The 23954-nt window shown below is 41.8% G+C and overlaps 1 protein-coding gene and 1 pseudogene across 1 annotated transcript; both read left to right on the top strand.

The window, feature by feature from the left end:
* Window positions 1-93: 93 nt before the first annotated feature.
* On the top strand, window positions 94-10864 carry LOC136696803 (NACHT, LRR and PYD domains-containing protein 12-like). The gene is made up of 9 exons (XM_066671487.1): window positions 94-178; window positions 266-411; window positions 4856-4936; window positions 5728-7492; window positions 7691-7864; window positions 8493-8669; window positions 9826-10002; window positions 10514-10685; window positions 10772-10864. Exons 1-8 carry the CDS (start codon window positions 138-140, stop codon window positions 10668-10670), a joined length of 2718 nt encoding a protein of 905 aa, XP_066527584.1. The 5' UTR covers window positions 94-137; the 3' UTR covers window positions 10671-10685; window positions 10772-10864.
* A 1417-nt stretch (window positions 10865-12281) lies between these two features.
* On the top strand, window positions 12282-23778 carry LOC136696799 (NACHT, LRR and PYD domains-containing protein 3-like; annotated as a pseudogene).
* Window positions 23779-23954: the final 176 nt, after the last annotated feature.

Here is a 23954-nt window from a genome sequence, read left to right on the forward strand (position 1 = left end):
AACTTTCTTCTCTGGAGGTGAACAGTGTGATAACCTGGGGGTTTTGGAGGACAGTAAACCTGTGTACATCATTGTTTCTCTGCAGGTGAGAGTCTGCAGGACTCCAGCTGTAATCTGTAACAGACCCGAGCTCCAGAATGAGTTCCTCTGGAGACCAGCGCACAGAGACATACCAGAGGTGAGAGATCAGTGTTGATATTCATTCATTACTTAACATTAAACCGCTGAACTTTTCTTTCTGATCTGATGATCAATGACATTTCAGACTGAAGATGGACAGTTCACATCAGCCTGGTCCTCTCCAGACTACAATGGTCGCTGAATCAGGGGGGAATATCTGTGCTCCTTTTCTCAGTGGAAACAATATTCAGGGCCCAGTTACTGTAAACACGACCATATATGCTCACAAAGGTAAGTAGTTTAAGAAATACATATACATACATTATATATATATATAATTAGTTTTTATTAATAACCATATGTTCAACTGAGCTTCTGGATCTACACCGTCAGAAAAACAAACTGCACAGTGTTACACCCCTACCCATTTAATTTGTAAATTTATGAAGAGACTTAAGTAGACATCAGCTTCTGAAAATTATATTTTTTTGAGCTTACATGACGCAGATCGACCAACCGATGGGTACAGCGGTTCCGTTGCGGTGACAGCAGAGAGTCCAAGCCTGGCTCTTCCAGTTCTCCCCATGGGAGCTGCTGAGGCTGGGTTCGCTCAGGAGTTGTCACTTATGGGGCAGGCCACTTCAGGTGCCCTCAGAGCATTGTGACATCAGTTGAAGAATTTCCTCTGGCTCGCTGTCCTAGTTGGGAATCCCTGAAAGGGGGCATCGAAAGAAGCGCCCTCTGTTTTTTTTCTAATTTTCAGAAGCGACGTCTTGAAGTCTGCATATATATTTTGTCACGCGAGGGACGTGAAGAGTGGAATTACGGAGGGCGGACACACTTGCTATAACACAGACAGTTTAATGAAGAGAGATAACAAAACACGAACTTGATAAACATGAAATAACACTACTTAGAAACCTAGGAGAGAGCACAAAACAACAACAACAGATGAACAAGAAACTAGAGAGTAATCACGAAATGGGGCAAGAGAGAAGAGCAAGTGAAACGAGCAAGACAACAAAACCTAACACAAACACACAAAGCAACAAAAACAAACAAACAAACAAAGCAACGAAAACAAACAAACAAACAAAGAAAACAAACAAAAAAAGACCCCGAAGTCCTTTGGGCCGTCCTAACGTTATGACCGGGAGCGGCCGTACCCATAGTCTCGGAGGCAGAAAGGGCCGTAGCCACAGTCTCAGGGGCAGAAACGGCCGTAGCCAAAGTCTCAGGCTCAAAAGCGGCCGAAGCCAAAGTCACAGGAGTAGGAGTGGCTGAGGGAACCGTACTCATGGAGACAGGAGGCCCTGCGGCGACGTCCACGGAGACCGGAGGTCCTGCGGCGACGTCCACGGAGACAGGAGAACCTGCAGCGACGTCCATAGAGACAGGAGAACCTGCAGCGACGTCCATAGAGACAGGAGAACCTGCAGCGACGTCCATAGAGACAGGAGAACCTGCAGCGACGTCTACGGAGACAGGAGAACCTGCCGCGACGTCCATGGAGACAGGGGAACCTGCAGCGACGTCCATGGAGACAGGGGAACCTGCAGCGACGTCCACGGAGACAGGGGAACCTGCAGTGACGTCCACGGAGACAGGGGAACCTGCAGTGACGTCCACGGAGACAGAGGAACCTGCGGCGACGTCCACGGAGGCAGGCGGAACTGCGACGATGTCCACGGAGGCAGGCGGAACTGCGACGATGTCCACGGAGGCAGGCGGAACTGCGACGACGTCCACGGAGGCAGAAGGATCTGCGACGTCGTCCACGGAGGCAGAAGGATCTGCGACGACGTTCACGGAGGCAGAAGGATGTGCGATGACGTTCACGGAGGCAGAAGAAGCTGCGACGTCGTCCACGGAAACAGAAGAAGCTGCGACGTCGTCCACGGAAACAGAAGAAGCTGCGACGTCGTCCACGGAAACAGAAGGATGTGCGACGACGTTCACGGAGGCAGAGGAATCTGCGACGTCATCCACTGAGGCGAGATTCCTCTGCCTCCGTGAACGTCGTCGCACATCCTTCGTCGCAGTTCCGCCTGCCTCCGTGGACATCGTCGCAGTTCCGCCTGCCTCCGTGGACATCGTCGCAGTTCCGCCTGCCTCCGTGGACGTCGCCGCAGGTTCCTCTGTCTCCGTGGACGTCACTGCAGGTTCCCCTGTCTCCGTGGACGTCACTGCAGGTTCCCCTGTCTCCGTGGACGTCGCTGCAGGTTCCCCTGTCTCCATGGACGTCGCTGCAGGTTCCCCTGTCTCCATGGACGTCGCTCCTTCAAGGAGAGTTCCAGGCGTGCCATGAGGCCTGTAAGCTTCTCCTGGAGGTCAGGAGTGAGCGCAGAGCGGTGCTTAGGAACTGGGGGCCTAGCGACGACGTCCATGGAAACAGAGAAATCTGCGACGTTGTCCATGGAGACAGGCGCGTCCGGAGGCGCCGCGCTGAGGAAGACAGGCGCGGCCGTAGGCACCGCGCTCAGGGAGACAGACGCGGCCGTAGGCGTTGCGCTCAAGGAGAAAGGCGCGGCCGTAGGCGTTGCGCTCAAGGAGACAGGCGCGGCCGGAGGTGCCGCGGGCACGAAGAGAGGCGCGGCCGGAGGTGCCGCTCTTCCAGGAACAGGAGCGGCCGGAGGCCGCTCTTACGGGAACAGGAGTTGAAACGTCCAGCGAGGCAGGTGCTCGTGCTGCTCGCCGAGCACGAGTTGTGGACTTATCGGGTTTAGGGGGTCTGATGGGCGCACTCTTGAGGGATTCCCCCAGAGGTGCGCCCCTGTTAGCCTCACCTCCGTTGTCCTGAGGTAGGAGGCTAACAGCCCCTACCCATAACCCCCACCCAAGAATTTCCCCGGACCTGAGGGGATAATCCTACAGCGAAGGGGAGACTCCAGCCCGCTTTCTCCTCCGGATCCGTCGATTCCCGCTGGAGAAATCCCTTGATTCACGACTCGAGTCCTCTGTTCGGGGGAAAGGAACCGCACCGGGAATGTTCTGGAGCCGTTGACTCCCTTCAGAGGCCGCTCTTAAAGCCTCCTCTACGGGATCTCTGGGGCCTGTGAGAAACGGAGTCCGGCGAATCACACTTCTCCTAAACGGGTAGTCCGTGCTAGCTGTGTCCTTATTTTGATCGGTCATTCTGTCACGCGAGGGACGTGAGGAGTGGAATTACGGAGGGCGGACACACTCGCTATAACACAGACAGTTTAATGAAGAGAGATAACAAAACACGAACTTGATAAACATGAAATAACACTACTTAGAAACCTAGGAGATAGCACAAAACAACACATGAACAAGAAACTAGAGAGTAATCACGAAATGGGGCAAGAGAGACGAGCAAGTGAAACGAGCAAGACAACAAAACCTAACACAAACACACAAAGCAACGAAAACAAACAAACAAACAAAGCAACGAAAACAAACAAACAAACAAAGCAACGAAAACAAAATGACCGATACCAGGAAGTGAGGGAAGAGGGCTTAAATAACAGAACAAACTAGACACACCTGACACGGATAACGAGGGGAAAAGAAGGCGGAACATAGGCGGGACAAAGGCGGAGAATGAAACATAAACGAAGCCATGGGAAGGAAAGGAAAACAACAAAGAGAGAGCCACATAGAAAGGGAAAACAAACAAGAAAGTGCCAGGATGTGACATAGTTCAAATACTAAATATTCACCAGTCTCAGAGTTGGTATCTTATTCTGGCCAAAAATAAGTTTCACCTGCTTTGATCAGTCATAAAATTAAGCTTTGATTGGGCTACAAAAACAACAAACACAAAATAAATTGAGACTCGGTGACGGAGTTATATCTTTGAATTAATACCTCGTATATACTTGAATATTACATATTGAGTATACTGATGCAATTACAACAACTATTCTAGTTATTAGAGATTAATTAACATTCTTTTAAATTGAGAAAGGAATTGGTCTTTGTGCTTTGGATATGCACATTAGCGGCACGGTGGCGTGGTGGTTAGCACGTTCGCCTCCCAGCACTGGGATCTTGGGTTCAAGTCCCATCTGGGTGGAGTTTCCATGTTCTCCCCGTGTCTGCGTGGGTTTCCTCCGGGGGATTTTTTGATCTAGATCTAGAGTCTTAAAAAAAAGGTTCAGCATACCTGGGCCTTCCTCCACTACAACTACAAATGTGAATTACACCCAGCATCTCTAGGGGGAGCCCAGGAGCCAAAAAAAACATTCTTACCTAGCGATCCTTTAAGGTGGAAATGAATTTGGTAAAAAAGCTCATTTTTGAAGTAATGCCAAAGGTACAAATAGAGGCTCTTTGATATTTGCCTTGCCGTCTTCTGTCTATCCACATTATAACAACAATGGAGAGGCCATCTTTGTTTATTTTGTTTTAAAAATTCAAGTAGAACAACAGATTTCTTGCTATAGATTGAAATGATGTCAATAACACATATATAAACATACTTATAAACATAAATAATGTTTCTGGACTCATCAGTAAGTGTTGGGTCTGAGCGAATGCTGCAGTAATGTGGCTTGAGGTTGAACAGGCTTTGTTTTGAATGTAAATAAAACACAAAAGGAGGAAAAGCTCATTTACATGTGAAATATGAATTATACAGGTGTTAATAAATGAAGTAACCCACAGGTTCATGACCGTGTGTCAACACAATGGCGTTCAGAGTAATCCATAGTCCTTTATTGTTCTCCAGTAAGTATATTTGTTCATACAAACTGTGAACTGTTTGTTCCAGGTTTGTCTCCAGTGGAAGGAGTTCCCACTTCCAGCACACCTCAGGATGGACCCACTCCCAGTGCCCCAAAAATCAGACCAGGTACAATTTGTTTATAGATAACACTGGCTATTAACTACTTATTTATTACTTACTGTGTCCTTCGGGTACATTTTCTACTGAACTGATACTAAAGATTATCAAGAGGGAAAACCTGAGAGTAAGTCGGCTATACATGCAAAGAAAGCACTTACAAATAATATTTTCTCAGCTGTGTGTAAGGGAACAGCCCAGGGCCACTAGAGGGAGACACAGAGCTGCCACACAGTATTCAGGGGCAATTTAAAACACCTGTGTCTACCCTTTAAAAGCCAAGGTCATGCACAGTTTTGTGCTCAGTCCTGGTGTTTCAGGGTTCTGGCTGGTAATTTTGGTAAAGGTTGTTTGAGTGTTTACTCTTCGGTTCCCTTTCTCTTGCTGTGACCAAAACTCTCACTTTATCTCTTTAAAAAAACAAATATTTAAGTTCACACTTTTTTTCCAATCTCAAGATTTTAAACAAATAAAATAAAAATAAATAAATCATAACTAATCCATTGTTTGGCCCTTAAGGTCTTGTACCCCTTTATTTATCTTCTCTTGAGTTCCTCAATCTAACTCTGTTTAGCTCTGCACTTGGGTTCCTCCCTTTGCTCTCTGAGGGGTGGCTAACTGTTGAATCACTATGTTACAGCTGTGATTTCTAACACGTCAAAAGTTAACTGATCTATCTGAATTAATTGCAGGAACTTCTATTCCATTGCAAATTCTTGTGTGTTACCCCTCCTGCAGATATGAAATTGTTTGTTCTTTTGTACCAAAACATTAAAAATAATTATCTTGCTCTTTGTCAGAATCAATGGAAATATATAAACAGGAGCTGATAAAGAAATATAAGAAAATAAATGAAGGACTCTCAAAGCAAGGAAGATCAGCTCTTCTGAACGAGATCTACACAAATCTGTACATCACAGAAGGAGGGAGTGGAGAGGTCAATAAGGAACATGAGGTCAGACAGATTGAGACACTTTCCAGGAGACCAGCAGCACAGGAGACACCCATCAAATGCAGCCAGCTCTTTAAAGATAAAGCCATCAGAACTGTGCTGACTAAAGGAGTGGCTGGAATTGGAAAAACAGTCTCTGTGCAGAAGTTCATTCTGGACTGGGCCGAAGGAAAAGAAAACCAGGACATCCTCTTCATATTTCCACTTCCTTTCAGACAGCTGAACTTGTCAAAGAAAAATTTCACTCTGTTGGAACTTCTTCATAAGTTTTTCCCCAAAATAAAAGAATTAAAACCAATAGACTGTGACTCTTCCAAAGTGCTGTTCATCTTTGACGGTCTGGACGAGTGTCGAATTCCTCTGGACTTCCAGAAGAATGAGGGATTGTGGGATGTAACTGAGTCAGCCTCAGTGGATGTTCTGCTGACAAACCTCATCAAGGGGAATCTGCTTCCCTCTGCTCTCCTCTGGATCACCTCTCGACCAGCAGCAGCCAATCAGATCCCTCCTGAGTGTGTTGACCAGGTAACAGAGGTACAAGGGTTCAGTGACCCTCAGAAAGAGGAGTACTTCAGGAAGAGGATCAGTGACCAGAGCCTAGCCAATCAAATCATCTCCCACATCAAGTCCTCCAGAAGCCTCTACATCATGTGCCACATCCCAGTCTTCTGCTGGATCTCAGCCACGGTTCTAGAAGGAGTTTTGGGTGGAGCAGAGGGTAGAGAGACCCCCAAGACTCTGACTCAAATGTTCACACTCTTCATGATCTTTCAGATCAAACACAAGGAACAAAAGTACCAGGGAAAACAGGAGGTTGATCTTCAGAAAACTAGAGAGAGTGTCCTGGCTCTGGGAAAACTGGCTTTCCAACAGCTGGAGAAAGGCAATCTGATCTTCTACGAGGACGACCTGAGAGAGTGTGGCATTGATGTCAGAGAAGTGTCAGTGTACTCAGGAGTCTGTACCCAGATCTTCAGAGAGGAGTTTGGGCTGCACCTGAGCAAGGTATTCAGCTTTGTCCACCTGAGTGTCCAGGAGTATCTGGCTGCTTTATTTGCATTCCTCTCTTTCATCAGTAGAGATGAACCAGAACAGAGTTCCACTGATCTTTCTGGGATCTTCAGAGCATCCACTATGTCAGAGTTCCTGAAGTGTGCAGTGGACAAGGCCTTACAGAGTGAGAATGGACACCTGGACCTTTTCCTCCGGTTCCTTCTGGGTCTCTCACTGGAGTCCAATCAGACTCCCTTACGAGGAATACTGACTCAGACAGGAATCAGATCTCACAGCACAGAGGAGACAGTGCAGTACATCAAGGAGAAGATCAAGGAGAACCCCTCTCCAGAGACGTCCATCAATCTGTTCCACTGTCTGAATGAACTGGGTGATCGCTCCCTAGTGCAGGAAGTTCAGAAATACCTGGAAAGAGAACGTAGTACTTTTCATGGTAGTCTCAGAGGACTCAATCTCTCTTCTGCCCAGTGGTCAGCTCTTGTGTTTGTTTTGTTGAACTCAGAAGATGATCTGGAAGTGTTTGATCTAAGTAAATTTGATCGATCAGAGGAATGTTTCCTGAAGCTGCTGCCAGTGGTCAAGGAATCCAAAAAAGCAGAGTGAGTATTCTCAGTCTCAGTATTCTCAGTATTCTCATGTCTTGCTGCATTAAGTGAGTGTGCCTGTGTGTTGATGTATTTTGAAAGTGTGTTATTGATTTTCATTATACCTCAAGTGTTAGGGTTGCAATGTGAAGACATTTTTAAATATTTTTCTGAGAGAAAACAAAGTCATCATTAAGGACTTTTCTATTCCAGGTTGTGTGTTTGTAACCTCACAGAGGAAAGCTGTGCTGCTCTGGCTTCAGCTCTCAGCTCAAACACCTCAAGCCTGAGAGAACTGGATCTGAGTCGCAATAAACTGCAGGATTCAGGAGTGGTGCAGCTCTGTGTTGGTCTGAAAAGTCCACACTGTAAGCTGGAGAAACTGGAGTAAGACTGTTGTCTTATTACTGTGTTTAAATTAATGGTTTAACAATTCATTTTATAGATGCTTAGTTAGAATCTGAAATTTACTGTAGATTAACTGCCCATACCCACCATAAACATCCACTACATCATTATTGTGAAAGAGTGGACAAATCAGATGTGTGTGTGGTAGGTGGCAGTATTACACAAATCAGGATTTCTAATGCTGCTTTTCCACTGGCAGGGCTCCTTTTTGACAGATCACATGCAACATCACAAAATAAATACCCAAACACATGAAGAATATGTTTATAATATTAGAATGTGTATAGTATATATATCACGTCTTTGTCTATTAATGTGCAGGGATTTTAGACTTATGGAATTATATTTCTTGAATTAAACATTTCTGAAATACTTAAAATATGTGAGAAATGCAAAATATAATAAACTTTAAATAACAATCAAATAACTGATCCATGTGTTTAATTGACTTGCTGTAATTCACACACATAGTTAAGTTCAACATTTCTAAATACACTGGAAATGGCTTTAACCTTTGGATCTCTGGACTCTTCACTCCATTTTTCACTGTGTGTGTTTGTGTGTTTAATGTTAATATTTCTAATTAAATATAATTATTTCCTTCCAGATTATGGGACTGTAATCTCTCAGATAAAAGCTGTGCAGTTCTGGCCTCAGCTCTCAGCTCTAATGCCTCAAGGCTGAGAGAACTGAATCTGAGCCGAAATAATTCAGTGAAGGATTCAGGAGTGGAGCAGCTCTGTACTGGTCTGAAGAGTCCACAATGTAGACTAGAGATACTGAAGTAAGATCATCACTTTATGATTGGGTGGATATTAGTGGATGCCTGTAATTTTAGTTTGTAACTGTTTATATATCACACTCTACCAGAAAATAACATTGAGCAAACTGACAGTTTATGATTCAATGATATTATCAAATTATTATATTAAAATTGTTCCATACTAGTACCATTATGGTGCATTTTCAAATGACCTCAGTTACAGAAGTGATGTTACTGGCCACTGAAAAAGACAAAGCTGCAGTGACCCAAACAATGATTGGAGAAGCCTACAGCCCGCAGGACCCTGACAATCATTTTGACCAGCACAAATATTAAAAAACACTCTTCAGATCAAACGCGCCCCCTCACCAAACACACACTATCAGCCACCACTACAACATAATTACAGTGAAAGTATGTACAGAGCTCATATGAAATTTTTCTCACAAATATATTTAATAAAATAATGGAGGCCTTTCCAGAGGCCATTTAGTGACCTGTATTAGACACATCATTATCAGCAGTGTGTAGCACTAATACAGACATATAGCACTAATCTGCTCAGAGAGGCTCATTATGGGTTTAGTTCAGGTTTTGGAATAGTGTAAAGTATAGAAGTAAAATTGTTTCCATGCTTGTGTCAGCCAGTTAAATATATAATATTATTAAAATATTTTATATAATAATTCTGAGGGGCGGCACGGTGGCACAGCAGGTAGTGTCGCAGTCACACAGCTCCATGGACCTGGAGGTTGTGGGTTCGATTCCCACTCCGAGTGACTGTCTGTGAGGAGTTGGTGTGTTCTCCCCGTGTCCACGTGGGTTTCCTCCGGGTGCTCCGGTTTCCTCCCACAGTCCAAAAACACACGTTGGTAGGTGGATTGGCGACTCAAAAGTGTCTGTAGGTGTGTATGTGTCTCTGTGTTGCCCTGTGAAGGACTGGCGCCCCCTCCAGGGTGTAGTCCCGTCTTGCACACAATGATTCCAGGTAGGCTCTGGACCCACCGTGACCCTCAACTGGATAAGCGGTTATAGATAATGAATATTAATGAATGAATAATTCTGAATGAAGTTCGAATCACAGAATCCAATCATGGGTTCATGAATTGTAATCAAGTAGTTCACGAAACAAAATTTCAAATGTGTATGTATGTGTGTGTGATCATTTCTATTTTAGGTTGCGTAGCTGTAATCTCACAGAGAAATGCTGTGCCTCTCTGGCATCAGCTCTGAGCTCTAATTCTTCAAGACTGAAAGAACTGGATTTGAGTTTCAATAAACTGCTGAAGGGTTCAGGAGTTGAGCTGCTCTGTGTTGGACTGAAGAATACACATTGTAAACTGGAAACACTGAGGTAAGATTATCACTATCACTCATTGTTATTGTGTTAAAGTGGATATTTTTTTGTGTGTGTATATTTGATTGTGATTGTGTTCCCTCGTTCTCTTCAAATTATTCTGACTTTAACTCTCGTCTCTTTATGTTTAAAAATAAGGAAGAATTTTAATCTCTTTCCTCTCTCAACTTTGAAGGTAGAGTGGATGATTTAGCAAGTGCATGATAAGTTTTTAAGTGGTAAACAAACTTAAAATTTTAAAGGAGGAGTACAAAGATCTAGAGAGATCTAGCTTCTCTACACCTGAGTCCTACACTCAACTATCCTGTATCGTTCCCCCAGTGAGCATCCACACCACAAATCAACTGACCTAGGGTGGATCCCCTGCTGGGTGAACAGTATGTATGTGTTTAGGTGTGCATACGTTTTTATAGATACTTTATTGGCCCCAAAAAACATGTTTGTGTGATTGTTATGTGTGTTAATTAATAATCTGTAAGTGTGATTATATTTGTTTTTCTCTCTGCAGACTGTCCGGTTGCAGTATTACAGAAGAAGGTTTTGCTGCTCTGGCTTCAGCTCTAAATTCCAGCTCCTCTTACCTGAAAAAATTGCAACTGGATTGTAATAATCCAGGAGAGATTGGAAAGAAGCTGCTCTCTGATTTACAGAAGGATCCGCTGTAAAATGGAGAAACTACAGTGAGTTACTATGTTCTTTTGTCTTTATATGTGATGTGATGACTGAATTAATGTATGATTGCTTTCTCCTGTTCTTGGTTTTACAGGTTCTGAGGTCTATAAAGCTGATTTATTCTCACACGCAAAGTGATGAAAAGAGGGTGCAGGCTTTGTACATACAAACACTCAATAAATGGCTCTGTACGTTAATGACATTTGTGTTTTAAAGTTCTTTTTTGGAAATTCGGTGGAACTTGAACATGACTGTGGCACTGGTTCTTTTACCCTCCCAATGACATCATGTCCTCTCCAGCATATTGGGAGGAGCATTGGGTGTTACAGATTCTACACAAACTCAACCCAGTAAATCCTGTACATATTACTCTATGGTGTTTTTTGTTGTGACATTAAATATTCATAACTTATTCATAACAGTCCTCTTTTTGGAATTGTGCTGGTATTTATGAATTTATTTTCATTATTGGGTGTTGTGTAACACTTGGTTGTGGGAGAGCTGCCATAGAAATAAATAAGTGAATCTGCTGCACTCTATATACCTGGATACCCACCAGACATAACCCAATGGGAGTGTGAAGTGCAGAACAACTAGACTCAGGGACAGCTTCTACTCACATGTCATCAGGCCATGTATGTGCACGTGCAGAATCAAGAACTTGATTCTTGTGGTGTAGACATGGAGCGAGGGGTTGTTCCACTCTGTTGTGCTTTTCCATCACAATGCTTGCTATTAGGGCATGATATGAAAGTGAAATGACCTCATTTGCACTGGGGCTAACTTTGCAGATGTTAAGACAGATGCAGTCAGTGAGACAGAGGCCTGTCACCCAGTCAACTGCAACCCTGTTACTTCTCACCTTAGAGAATCATGGCCACATCCATATAAAGAGAAACTGTTCATTTTCTAACACTGAGTGATAGGAACTGAAAGATGCTTATGTTGAACCTGAAATGAAGTCACTGTTTGAAATAACTGCGGTCAGTTAAAATAGTAGCAATAAGGAGGTTGAGCTGATATATCCTATACCAAACACTCAGGGCTATTCTCCTGAGTTTTGTTGTTAGGAGCTTATTTCCATCAGTTGCAAACCTTGTAAATGGTCTTGTAGCAGTGTGCTGTCTGATCCAGGAAGCAGTGGGACAAAAGTAAAATATCTGCTTCTTTTTTCTGAAGGATCAGAGCTGTGTTCAGATCAGCTGGAGGAGGTCGTTCTGCTCTGCAGAGAGTAAGATATGTAGCTAAACCTGATTGTGGAGTGTCCACTCTAGTTTTACCTTTATACCTGTTTCTGAAGCATGGCACTTCCTCTTCACCTGATAAAAACACCCCAGACTGATCAGAGTGAAAGTGAAGCTCAGTGCCTTCGTTTCATGAAGAGAGGACTGTGGAGTGGGTTCAGGAGAGAAAACATTGAGTGAATGAATCTGAGCTGGGCTTTCTGACTGATAGGAGTCTACATGAATAAAGAAGAGTGGAGTGTGTTTTTATTGAAGGCTTATTTAACAGAAGTGACTTTCTGAGTGAAGAATGAGGAACTGTGTTCTCTGGAAAGGAACAGGCTGAATCTGACCCTGGGCAGTAAACCTGCGTCCAGCAATGTTTCTCCGCACGTGAGTGTCTCCGCAGGACACCAGCTGTAATTGGTAACAGACATGGGCTCCAGAATGAGTTCTTCTAAAAGATGTCACCCAGAGACACACCAGAGGTGAGAGAACAGTGAGTTTAATTTAGTCGCATAGATCTGATCTTCCATCTTCTTTCTGATTTCTTGACCACTGTCATTTCAGATTGAGGGTGGATACATCACATCAACCTGGTCATGTTCAGAACACAATGGTCGCTGAAACAGGGGGGAATATCTGTGCTCCTGTCCTCAGTGGAAACAAATTTCAAGGCTCAGTTACAGTGAACATACACACAGGTGAGTGATCAGCATCTGATTGACAGGGGTCACTGGTCCACAGAATAACTAGGTCAGTATGCCAGACCTCATGAGAGAATTTAAGTTGTTCAACCAGAACATATTTCAGTACAAGATCAGTTGACATCTGTCTCCTGTGGTCACCATGACAAGGAGAATCAGGCAACTACAACCACAGAGTATTGAGCTGCTGAGGTCTTGTATCAAGCCAGAATGGACAAAAATTCCACTTATAACATTTTAACAATAAGTTAAAATATTTGCCTCTGCTCCAGCATCTGGAGTATCAGGCAAGTATGTAGTAAATATAAAAATATATGAAATCTTGGTGATATTTTTCAATAAAATAAAGCTGCAAATGTATTACCCAATATTCAACACATATTCTTGTTTTACAACTTTTCTAGAAATTGAGTGTGTACCATTTGCATTTCAATTTGACAAAGTCCAGGTCTTTTATGAAGTCAGTGTTTTGATCTAAGAGCACAAAAGCACATGTCAAAATTCATGTGATGTCAGTATGAAAATGTATTATGAATGGAGTGTTACCACAGGGGATGGCTTTGATATTCTTTCATCTGTGTAAGTTCTGTGGTGTCTTACCAGAATGTCACTGGACACAAAGCCTCACTTGAGTTTCTAACTGGCCCATGGAGGACTGGCAACAAGTTGCATAGTCCAGTCAGTATTCCTGGCTTAAGGTTGAGTCTCTTTGTGACACAAACTCCATGAACACTCTTAAAAATAAAGGTGCTATAATGGGTTCGTTTGACATGATCGAACCACTTTTGGTTTCAAATGACTTTAAAATTGGTAAAGAATCTTAGATGTGTTTTAAAAGACTCTTCACACTCACACATCTCTTAAAAAACATGGTTCTTTATGGATCCAAATGTGCTTCTCTGGCATCACTGAAAGGACCCTTTGAAGCACCTTAAAAATAAAGAGTGAAGCAATGGACCCCTAGGCACTATGTTGGGTCTTCTGCTCCCATATGCTATTGAAGTTAAAACACGCTGCACTCTCCTCAGGGATGTTTGTCTAGGGCCTCCTATTTTGAATGCGTGTGTCACTTGTTTTGTTCACATGGACAGTTCTAGCCAGACACTGCCAATCACAGTCCCATCCCAATCACAGGCACAGGTCTGGTGCCTATAATCATGCCTTGTGTGAACCTGGATAATTTATGTGGCCTTGCCATGAGCAAATTGGCAAGCGTTGACATTCCTAATCATGAGGTTAAATCACTTCATTATCAGCTCACATACTGCTGTCCTATGATATTTGGTATGTCAGTGTATAAGTTCCATTACCTGTGTTACAGTTATGTTCAATCATAATGTAAACGACTTGTTCCAGGTTTGCCTCTGGGGGAAGTAGGTTCCAGTTCCACTGCACTTCAGAATGGATGCTCACCTGGTGTCCCAGCAATCACATCAGGTAAGATATTGTTTTATTGATAGCACTAGATATTGACTACTTCCCTTCTTACTTTTAGTCTTAATGTGTCTTTCAGGCACAATCTTTGTTTAAATTGATACTAATCCTTATCTACAGGGAACATGAGACACTAAATGTACAAGATGCTTTCATGCCAAGTAATGCACTCAAATATTTTTACAAACAGAATTATAAAAGCTAAGGGTTGAGCAATAATATGTGTATTCTCTTTGTGGGTTTGAAACAATTTTTTCTTGCACCCAAGCTTTGAAATAATTGTGGTTATTTGCATTTTTACCAGAATCAATGGCTCTGTATAAGCAAGATTTGATAAGGAAATATAAGAGAACTAATGAAGGACTCACACAGAAATCATTTCTTCTGAATAAGATCTACACAGATCTGTACATCACAGAGGGAGGGAGTGGAGAGGTCAATAAGGAACATGAGGTCAGACAGATTGAGACAGTGTCCAGGAGACCAGCAGCACAGGACACACCCATCAAATGCAGTGAACTCTTTAAAGATAAAGACATCAGAACTGTGCTGACTAAAGGAGTGGCTGGAATTGGAAAAACAGTCTCTGTGCAGAAGTTCATTCTGGACTGGGCCGAAGGAAAAGAAAACCAGGACGTCCTCTTCATATTTCCACTTCCTTTCAGAGAGCTGAACTTGACAAAGAAAAACTTCAGTTTGTTGGAGCTACTTCATAATTTTTTCCCCAAATAAAAGAATTAAAACCAATAGACTGTGACTCTTCCAAAGTCCTGTTCATTTTTGATGGTCTGGACGAGTGTCGACTTCCTCTGGACTTCCAGAAGAATGATGGATTATGGGATGTAACACAGTCAGCCTCAGTGGATGTGCTGCTGACAAACCTCATCAAGGGGAATCTGCTTCCCTCTGCTCTCCTCTGGATCACCTCACGACCAGCAGCAGCCAATCAGATCCCTCCTGAGTGTGTTGCCCAGGTAACAGAGGTACGAGGATTCAGTGACCCTCAGAAAGAGGAGTACTTCAGGAAGAGGATCAGTGACCAGAACCTGGCCAATCAAATCATCTCCCACATCAAGTCCTCCAGAAGCCTCTACATCATGTGCCACATACCAATTTTCTGCTGGATCTCAGCCACGGTTCTAGAAGGAGTTTTGTGTGGAGCAGAGGGTGGAGAGACCCCCAAGACTCTGACTCAAATGTTCACACACTTCCTGATTTTTCAGATCAAACACAAGGAACAAAAGTACCAGGGAAAACAGGAGGTTGATCTTCAGAAAACTAGAGAGAGTGTCCTGGCTCTGGGAAAACTGGCATTCCAACAGCTAGAGAAAGGTAATCTGATCTTCTATGAGGATGAGCTGAGAGAGTGTGGTATTGATGTCAGAGAAGTGTCAGTGTACTCAGGAGTCTGTACCCAGATCTTCAGACAGGAGTTTGAGCTGTACCTGGGGAAGGTGTTCAGCTTTGTCCACCTGAGTGTCCAGGAGTTTCTGGCTGCTTTATATGCATTCCTCTCCTTCATCAGCAGAAATGAACCAGAACAGAGCTCCACTGATCTCTCTGGCATCTACAGAGCATCCACTATGTCAGAGTTCCTGAAGTCTGCAGTGGACAAGGCCTTACAGAGCGAGAATGGACACCTGGATCTTTTCCTCCGGTTCCTTCTGGGTCTCTCACTGGAGTCCAATCAGACTCTCTTACGAGGAATACTGACTCAGACAGGAATCAGATCTCACAGCATAGAGGAGACAGTGCAGTACATCAAGGAGAAGATCAGGGAGAACCCCTCTCCAGAGACGTCCATCAATCTGTTCCACTGTCTGAATGAACTGGGTGATCGCTCTCTCGTTCAGGAAGTACAGGAATATCTGAACAGAGGAAATTACTGTAGTCTCAATGGACTCAGTCTTTCTCCTGCCCACTGGTCAGCTCTGGTGTTTGTATTACTGAACTCTGAAGAATATCTGGCATATCTGGATATATTTGAACTATGGAAACATGACAGATCAGAGGGTTGTCTCCTTAAGCTAATGCCTGTGGTCAAAGAATCCAGGAGTGCAGTGTGAGTATTTTCAGTTGCAAATGTTTTACTGTACTCTTTGTGTTGTGTTGGAGAGTGTGTGTGTTAATGTGTGTGTGTGGGGAGGCCTATTCTTTATCTCTGTGCCACTTTCTAAGAAATTACTATTGGTTTTACTTTTGATCCTTAAGGTTTCATTTTAAAGGAGCTGCACAGACACAAATTAATAACAAATAAAACTATGACCAATGATGCATTATCAACAAGCTGATCCATGTAAAATAATAAAGTGGGTGGAGTTAGCTACTTAGCTTAACATTGCTGCTGTGCATGTGAGTTAGGGAGTGGCTTCCTTTTTATTGTGAATGCCAGCAGGTCATGTCTGAAGTGTTCTTGAACAAGGCTCCTAACCCCCGACTGCTTCCCAGGCGCTGTGTCTAGGGCTGCCCACCGCTCCAGGCACTGCTCACTGCCCCCTAGTGTGTGTATATGTGTGTTTAACTGCACAAATTAGGTTAAATGTAGAGAACAAATTCCTGTGTGTAGCACAGTTTCCTATAAAATAATTCTCATTCTAATTTACTTTAAATGTGTCAATGAATTAAACATTTACTTTCACTGATTGGCAGTGGGGTGGCATGGTGGAGCAGCAGGTAGTGTCTCTGTCATAGCTCTAGGGTCCTGGAGGTTGTGGGTTCGAGTCCTGCTCTGGGTGACTGTCTGTGAGGAGTGTGGTGTGTTCTCCCTGTGTCTGCGTGGATTTCCTCCGGGTGACTGTCTGTGAGGAGTGTGATGTGTTCTCCCCGTCACTGCGTGGGTTTCTTCCGGGTGCTCCTGTTTCCTCTCATGATCCAAAAACACATGTTAGTAGGTGGATTGGTGACTCAAAAGTGTTCATAGGTGTGGGTGTGTGAGTGAATGTGTGAGTGTGTGTCGCCCTGCATAGGACCAGTGCCCCCCTCCAGGGTGTGTTTCCACCTTGCGCCCAGTGATTCTGGGTAGGCTCCAGACCCACTGCTGCCCTGAACTGGATACGGGTTACAGACAATGAATGAATGAATAATTGGCAGTGGGGCAGCTGTGGCTAGGTACCTGAAGGTTGCCGGTTCAATCAATGGCAGAAGTATCCTTGGACAAGGCACCTAACCCCAAAATGCTCCTTGGCTCTAGAGGATGACTGCCCACAGCTCTGGGTGTGTGTGTGTGTGTGTGTTTGTGTGCATGTGATGTCTGTATTCTGATAGCTCATAAATTATCTTCTAGGTTGTTTGACTGTAATCTCACTGACAAAAGCTGTGCAGCTCTGGCTTCAGTTCTCAGCTCTAACTCAGCTCTGAGGGAACTGAACCTGAGTAACAATCACCTGCTGCAGGACGTGGGAGTGGAGCTGCTCTGTGCTGGAATGAAGAATTCACACTGTAAACTGGAGAAACTTTGGTAGGCTCATAAATTACTCACGGTGTGACTGTTTGTGGATTAATGATTGACATTATATATGCATGCATTACAAAAGTGACAGCTTCTCTTTTAAATTACATGTTCAGCATTTTAAAAAGTTTGAAGCTTTCATTAGGAGTTTATTACAGAAATAAGGCTTGCTATTTGTTTTCTGTAAAAATAGGTTGGTGTACCTTTTTGTCTGTTATTGATTATGTAGATGGGTACATGAATGCTTCTGCTCAGTGACTTCTTGTGCTGGATATTGCGTATTATGGGGTTTTGAGGTTTGTTACAAAATGTGGTCCTCATACACATCACTGGGTTTTTTATTGAGAAATTAATTGGCCTTCCTTTGCTGCACAACATCTCAATCACTGGTGTTTATTTATAAACAAAACCATTATTGGTAAACTTCCTGTTTATTTGTCTTTTCTTTTAAATGTAATGAAAAGAAACCCACTGTCTCCATTCTCTCGATGGGCTGTGATTTGTTGTTCAGCTTTCAGGTTTTCTGCACCTTTTGCCTGGAATAATTTAAAAACAAACTTAAGATTGAAAATATTGAGCTGTTGAACAGTTCTAAGGCTGTGGTGAGGGCCACTGGGTTGTCATTGGGAACATGTTTTACACAAGATGTTTTTTATCTGAATATGTTTGTGTGTGTATTATTTGTTGTAACTCTGTGTTGCAGCCATTTTTGAGCAGGTCTCCCTTGTTAAAGAGATCAATAGGACTAACCTGGTTAAATAGAGGTTAAAATAATAAATAAACAATTCTTCCAGTCTGTCAACTATTTTAAATTTTGACAATAATGAGGCTAAACACAATGAGCAATTAATAATAAAATCAAACATGGCTCTCAGGTGAAATTTACTCATCAGTTCATACTGCTCTTTACTGAAGCTGAGATTTCAACCTTATTCCTCGGCTCCTGCTCATGAGTGTGTTTATACAAGCTTGGATTTAAACACTTAGAAACACTTTCCTGGAATCAATGGACATGTAGCCCATATTGTCACGTTCTGAGTGTTCAAAGTTTCACAGTGTGTTAAAAGTTGTATTAAGAAAGTATTATGTATATTTTGATAAATGCATTCCAAATAGAATCAAATCCCTTAATTGGGTTTTTACCAAATTTATGTTGATCTTATTTTTAAAGGAAAGTTACATAAACTGAATTAAAAGTATCCAAAGTAGTTCTCAAGTTACATTTTTGATTAAGTATTCACATCTTTGGTGGATATATATGGAGTCAAAAAAGGGTCAAAAAGATTTTGAGTTTGTAAACCAATACTCACAAATGTAACAGATTTTGTAACTGCATTTGAGCAACTACATGCACATAAAACTAAAATCCACAAATGCATTGAAATGCACAAATTTAAAACAACAACTACAGCAATAATCAATAATATTAATAAAAAACAGCAATAATAAAATCACAAATGTGTAAAAAAATGATTTGCATTTGTAAATCAAATTTCGTGAATGTGTGAATCAGTACCTTCTCAAACAACTTAAAATGTACAAAGCAAACCTTTTTAAGGTTTCAAATGTGATCATGGGAGTTTTTGAATGAGATGGAAAAAATCCACACATTCACCTTCTCTGCTGCACGTGCAAATCTCTCTTCAAATCTGGAACTGGTTCAAGGACCGGAGTTCATTTGGTGGAAAAGCTCTATGGACGACAGCAACAAGTCAGTGTTCTGATTGGTTAAACAAACCTTGCGATTTGATTGGTCCAGCTAAAGCTTTCTTATTGGTCCATCAACTGGCCGTCAAAACAGGGTCTTAAATCTGCACCTGCAAAAAGAGATTCGCACATGCAGCAGAGAAGGTGAATGTGTGAACTTTTTCCACCTCATTGAAAAACTCCCATGGTCACATTTGGAACCTTAAAAAGGTTTGCTCTTGCACATTTTAAGCCGTTTGAGAACGTACTGATTCACACATTCACGACACTTGATTTACAAATGCAAATCTCTTTTACACATTTGTGAATTTAAATTATTATTATTGTAGTTGTTATTTTAAATTTGTGCATTCCAATGCATTTGTGGATTTTAGTTTTACATGTCTGTAGTTGCTCAAACGCAGTTACAAAGTCCGTTACATTTGTGAGTATTGTTTTACAAACTCAAAATCTTTTTGACCCTTTTTTGACTCCATAGATATACAACACTCCACCATACTCTAAATCTCAAACTAACATTTAAATATATGTTCTCAATACTGTGTGTGTGTGTGTGTGTGTGTGTATGTCATTGGTGTTCTGATATATCACATATTTTTTTCCAGGTTGTGTGATTGTAATCTCACAAAGACAGACTGTGCAGCTCTGGCCTCAGCTTTCAGCTCAAACTTTTCAAGTCTGAAAGAGTTGGATCTGAGTGAGAATCTACAGCTGCTGGATTCAGGAGTGAAGATGCTCTGTGTTGGACTGAAGAATCCTCACTGTAAACTGGAGAAAGTGTGGTAAGATCATCACTATGTGGATGTTAGTGGTGTAATTATTAATTTTATAAACACCACAGTTTGAATTCTTTTTGATGCATGATGCTTGATTCCAAAAAGTTGCAAAAATACTGGAAATGTATGTTGTGCAACAAAACCAGAGAGTTGGCAACAGACCAGAGACATGAATGTGCTTAAATTGAGCATCCAAGCAGACAGAATCTTTCAGAAGTGAAAATGGGGATGGGTTCAACATTCTGCAAAAAGACAGCATGTAGTGAACAAACAAAACAAGGTTTGTGTTTCTTTAAGTAAAATATTAAAGACATTTGGGGTCTCTTAATTTACAGTTCATGATAATATTAAACATTTTCTGTACAGAAAATCTGTAAAACTTTGCAAAGGACAAGGCCCAGGACCAATACTACATGTCTTTGATCTTGGGCCCTCAGGTGGCACTGCATTAAAATCACTGTGGATAGAGTTCAGGATCACTTTTCATAATCACTGCATCCACAAATGCAAAGAAAAAAAACATATATATATATATATATATATATATATATATAATAATACAATTCTATTTTTATACTTTTTAATTGTTTTTGTTTTTTCGTTTGTCTTTTTAAATTGTTTTTAATTCATTTGAGTTCTGTTTTTATTTGTTTTCATTTAAATAAAGTGAATTAATAATTAATCAGGGAATCACATTGGCACAGCAGGTAGTGTCTCTATCATAGCTCCAGCCCACAAACACAGAGATATAGGTTTTTAACTGAACAGTGAGGATATGTTGCAACTGTATGTGTATTATGCTATATAGATGATGTAATACAGTGATACAGATGTGTTCATTATGTTCACTCCTGGCCATGCTAAAGTGTACAGGGTGGGCCATTTATATGCATACACCTTAATAAAATGGGAATGGTTGGTGATATTAACTTCCTGTTTGTAGCAAATTAGTATATGGGAGGGGGAAAATTTTCAAGATGGGTGGTGACCATGGTGGCCATATTGAAGTTGGCCATTTTGGATCCAACTTTTGTTTTTTCAATGTGAAGAGGTTTTATGTGACACATCGAACTTATTGGGAATTTTACAAGAAAAACAATGGTGTGCTTTAACATAACTTAACCATGGTGATAGGCTTGTTTACAGACAATAATGAAACGGCCTACCGGGATGAAGTACAGCATCTGTCTCTATGGTGCTAAACACGCTCAAGACAAAGGTCATCATGGACTTCAGACGGACTAGGAACCAAGCTCACACCCCCATTTACATCAAAGGAACTGCTGTGGATCAGGTGTCCAGTTTCAAGTTCCTTGGTCTCCACATTTCCAGTGATCTCACCTGGTCCTTGAACTCCTCAGTTCTCATCAAAAAGACACAGCAGCACCTCCATTTTCTTCAGAGTCTGAAGAAAGCTCACTTGTCTCCCAGGATACTGGTGAACTTTTACCGCTGTACCATCGAGAGCATACTTACCAACTGCATCTCTGTATGTTACGGCAGTTGCCGTGTTGCATCATAGGCACCGTGTTTCCTACCATCGAGGACATCTACCACAAAAGCTGCCTGGGCAGGGCAAGAAATATCGTCAAGGATGTCACCCACCCAAATCATGGACTTTTCAGCCTTTTACCATGTGGCAGACATTACAGGAGCCTCGATTCCCTCACTAGCAGGCTTAGTAAAAGTTTTTTTCCTGAGGCTGTTATCCTGTTGAACACTATTCAGATACTTTAAACAAACATTGCACAATAATTTCTGTAAAGTTGTATTTCATTCATCCTTCAGTACATAATGCATCATCTACACAATATTACTTTGTTTACATGGTTTATATTTCAATATGTATATATGCTTACAACTTCCATAATCACAGTGTTATATCACAACTGCACTTTATGTAAATAATCACAACTGCACTTTATGTAAATAATGTTATATATTGCACTTCTGGTTAGATGCTAACTACATTTCATTGGCCCTGCACTTGTACTCTGCACAATGACAATATAGTTGAATCGAATCTAATCTAATCTACAGGGTATATTAAAATAAGGACACCAATTCTGTGGGAAAGTGTAACTTGTTAGGTCAAATTTTTAAAATGAAATGTCATGTATCATGTGTATCATATTCTCTATTCTAGGTTGTGGAGATGTAATCTTACAGAGGAAAGCTGTGCAGCTCTGGCCTCAGCTCTCAGCTCTAACTCCTCAAGTCTCAGAGAACTGAATCTGAGTCTCAACCTAGTGAAGGATTCAGGAGTGGAGCTACTCTGTGCTGGACTGAGGAGTTCACACTGTAAACTAGAGACACTTGAGTAAGATAATTTTATCATTGGGAGGTCCTGTGTTAATTTACATTTGTGAAAGTGTGTCTTTGTGTATGTGTGTGTATACATAGACATAAGTCGATATATTCTTATACGTGTGTATTTGTTTTTATGATTTGTATTTGTGCATTGTGTATGTCTTGATCTTTGAGTCATTTTCTTCTTTTGCAGTCTGTCAGGCTGTGCTATTACAGATGTAGGCTGTATAGCTTTGGCTTCAGCTCTAAAATCAAAGCCCTTTCTGCTGACAGAACTGTACCTGAGCTATAATTATCTTGGAGTGTATGGAATGAATATGCTCTCAAATCAACAGATGGATCCACTTTGTAAATTGGAGAAATTAGAGTGAGTTTCTGTCTTACTGTCTTTATATGATGTGATGAGCATGAGTGGGTTTGGTTATTTTCTCATGTTCTTTGTTTTACAGGTTCTTGAAGCCATCCATTTCTCAAAAGTTGCCACCAAAGCCTATTCACCCAGTGGGAGGAGCACAGGATTTCATGGCTCCAGGAGCATCAACGTGGACTTTGGGCTCTATGAATGGACATCACAATGTGCCCACATTCCATCACCTGAACCCAGGGAGGTGGCCTGTGGGGGTGCCGAACCTTCACTGGAGTAATTCGGGGGGCACGGTACACTCTCAGCAGAGCTGGACAGAAGGTTTACAGTTCGCATATCCAGGACCACATTCAGGACTTCTCTGGGACCCAACGCAAACAGTTTTTGGGGCCCCTTTCAATCAAAATATTTTACCCTCCCCATACAGCTCTCCTGCATGGTTCTAATATTGAGCACAATTTAAACCAGTGGGAATGCTGGAGAGTAGAGTTTCATAAATATTAACAACATGTACTCAGTTCTCAGTTCTCTATGGTGTATGGATATTATTTTAATAATATCAGTGCAATATAAATCTGTGCAGATATTCATTAAAACGGAGAGTTTCTAGAAGGAGCATGGAAAGAGCTGGAGCTCAGCTGAATTTGTGTATATCTAAAATAACAAAAGAGTGTTTGTGTGTGTGTGTGTGTGGACTAAAATCTGTATTCACATTTTGTGAAATTAGCATCTTTTGGTAACAAATACCATGTCCCAAATTTAAACCATTTTGTTAAAAAGTGAAGTCAGGGTTTAGGGTTAGGGTCAGAGTTGAGCTGAAATATATGAACTGAAAAATATTAGGTACAAAGTGAACATTTGATGTGTTGGAAGCAGGGCCAGATTGTGATGATCATAATATTTTGGACATACATTTTCTTAAATTGTATATCTTTCCATTTGTATGACATGCACCCTGTAACACTGCACATTTTTTCAGAAATGGTTTGAGGAACATGACAGACAGTTCAAGATCTCTACATCTACACTAGACAATATAAGAGCTGTGTTTCTTTTGTTTCCTATTTCATTGCAGGTACAAAACAGATTTGTTTATAGTTGGATGCTATAGAAACGCAGTGACTTAAGACACAACAAAACAGGACTTTATTTCCATTTTAAATCTCTGTCTAATGTGGAGAGTTGTTAAGAAATCCTGCTGGAAAATGTAAAAGCTGTCCTTTGGCGAGCTGCTGTAGAAACAGATATGATTGATTCTGATAGAATCAATAAAATGCTATGAAACTGGAAGAAATACTCTGAGAGACG

Source organism: Hoplias malabaricus, chromosome 5 (genome assembly GCF_029633855.1).
Source record: "Hoplias malabaricus isolate fHopMal1 chromosome 5, fHopMal1.hap1, whole genome shotgun sequence".
Taxonomy (NCBI): domain Eukaryota; kingdom Metazoa; phylum Chordata; class Actinopteri; order Characiformes; family Erythrinidae; genus Hoplias; species Hoplias malabaricus.

What these genes read in the sequence shown, in the direction of transcription:
- LOC136696803 (XM_066671487.1), top strand. Translation starts at nt 138, where the DNA reads ATGAGTTCCTCTGGAGACCAGCGCACAGAGACATACCAGAG. An exon ending in AAGGAATCCAAAAAAGCAGA is followed by an intron (nt 7,493 to 7,690) that starts GTGAGTATTCTC and finishes TTTCTATTCCAG; the next exon opens with GTTGTGTGTTTGTAACCTCA. An exon ending in TGTAAACTGGAAACACTGAG is followed by an intron (nt 10,003 to 10,513) that starts GTAAGATTATCA and finishes TTCTCTCTGCAG; the next exon opens with ACTGTCCGGTTGCAGTATTA.